The sequence below is a fragment of the Bidens hawaiensis genome, unplaced genomic scaffold, assembly GCF_021521415.1.
Source record: "Bidens hawaiensis isolate Kalapana, Puna unplaced genomic scaffold, B.hawaiensis_p1.1 tig00015548_1, whole genome shotgun sequence".
Taxonomy (NCBI): Eukaryota; Viridiplantae; Streptophyta; class Magnoliopsida; order Asterales; family Asteraceae; genus Bidens; species Bidens hawaiensis.
In genome coordinates, this window is record NW_027492390.1 from 470,457 (window position 1) to 471,719 (window position 1,263).

Sequence of the window (1,263 nt, forward strand, 5' to 3'; positions counted from 1 at the left end):
CAATAATCTATGTTTTAATGAAAGGATCACTGAATATTTTCATAAAGATTGAGTCTTGATTGATAAGAAATGATTTATAACATATATCTCGGTTATATGAAGATGTCTTGGCCCTTAATTCTCACGATTCATGCTTAAAATAACCGATTTTATGCCAAAAATGAGTTAACGAACCAATAATAAACAAACTGACTGACCAGATACCCCACGGCGTCGCGCGACGGCGAGCCTAGGGCCTCCGCACAGTGCTCCAGTGTTCAATGGGGGAGATTTTGTTCGTTGTCACTTTTAGTCCCTATGGTTTAGTTATGGATCAATAATGGAACTTGTTTTGATATAAAAAATGAATAACTAATATATAAAACTTGGAGGTCTAAAAGTGAATAAAGGAAAACTAATAACTCATAAATGCAAAGTATTATTAGAGTTTAGGATCCGAATAACGTTCTGATAATGATAAACAAATACGATAAAAACCGAAATGTTACAGTACCCCCTACTTTTAGGAATTTCGTCCCGAAATTAGAGAATAGCTGTAGCGAACAGATGAGGATACTTCTCCTTCATTTGATCTTCACGTTCCCAAGTAAACTCTGCTCCTTGCTTCGATTCCCAACACACCTTGACTAACAGTATACGACTATGCTTAGTAGCATTATCTTTGTGATCCATAATCTCAACAGGTCTTTCAACGAAATGCATGGTCTCTTCAATACGAACTTCGTCGAGAGGTATTTGGAAATTACCCTCGACAAGACACTTCTTCAAATTCAAAACATGAAATACAGAATGAATATTTGAGAGTTCAGATGGGAGATCAAGCCTATAAGCAACAGGACCAATACGCATAATGATTTCAAAAGGACCAACAAAACGAGGAGATAATTTTCCTTTCTTTCCGAATCTCACAACACCTTTCCATGGAGATACTTTGAGTAGAACACGATCACCAACGTTAAACTCAAGAGGTTTCCTACGCTTATCCGCATAACTCTTTTGACGACTACGAGTAGCGAGTAAATTTTGACGGATTTGAGCAATACAATCAGTTGTTTCTTGAATTAACTCCGGACCAGTAATTTGAGATTCTCCAACTTCACTCCAACAAATAGGAGAACGACATTTGCGGCCATAAAGAGCTTTGAAAGGTGTCATACCAATACTAGAGTGAAAGCTATTGTTATACGAGAATTCAATAAGTGGTAGGTGAATATCCCAATTGCCACCAAAATCGAGGACGCATGAGCGAAGCATGTCTTCAAG

General features: G+C 37.5%; 1 protein-coding gene across 1 annotated transcript; it reads right to left on the reverse strand.

Moving 5' to 3' along the window:
- Positions 1-522: 522 nt before the first annotated feature.
- On the reverse strand, positions 523-849 carry LOC143549362 (uncharacterized). Its single transcript, XM_077040268.1, has one exon. The coding sequence runs from the start codon at positions 847-849 to the stop codon at positions 523-525; it is 327 nt and encodes a 108-aa protein (XP_076896383.1).
- Between the last annotated feature and the right edge of the window lie 414 nt (positions 850-1,263).

Bases quoted from the DNA above. Each gene is read 5' to 3' on its own strand.
- LOC143549362 (XM_077040268.1), bottom strand. From the start codon at position 849: ATGCGTATTGGTCCTGTTGCTTATAGGCTTGATCTCCCATCTGAACTC.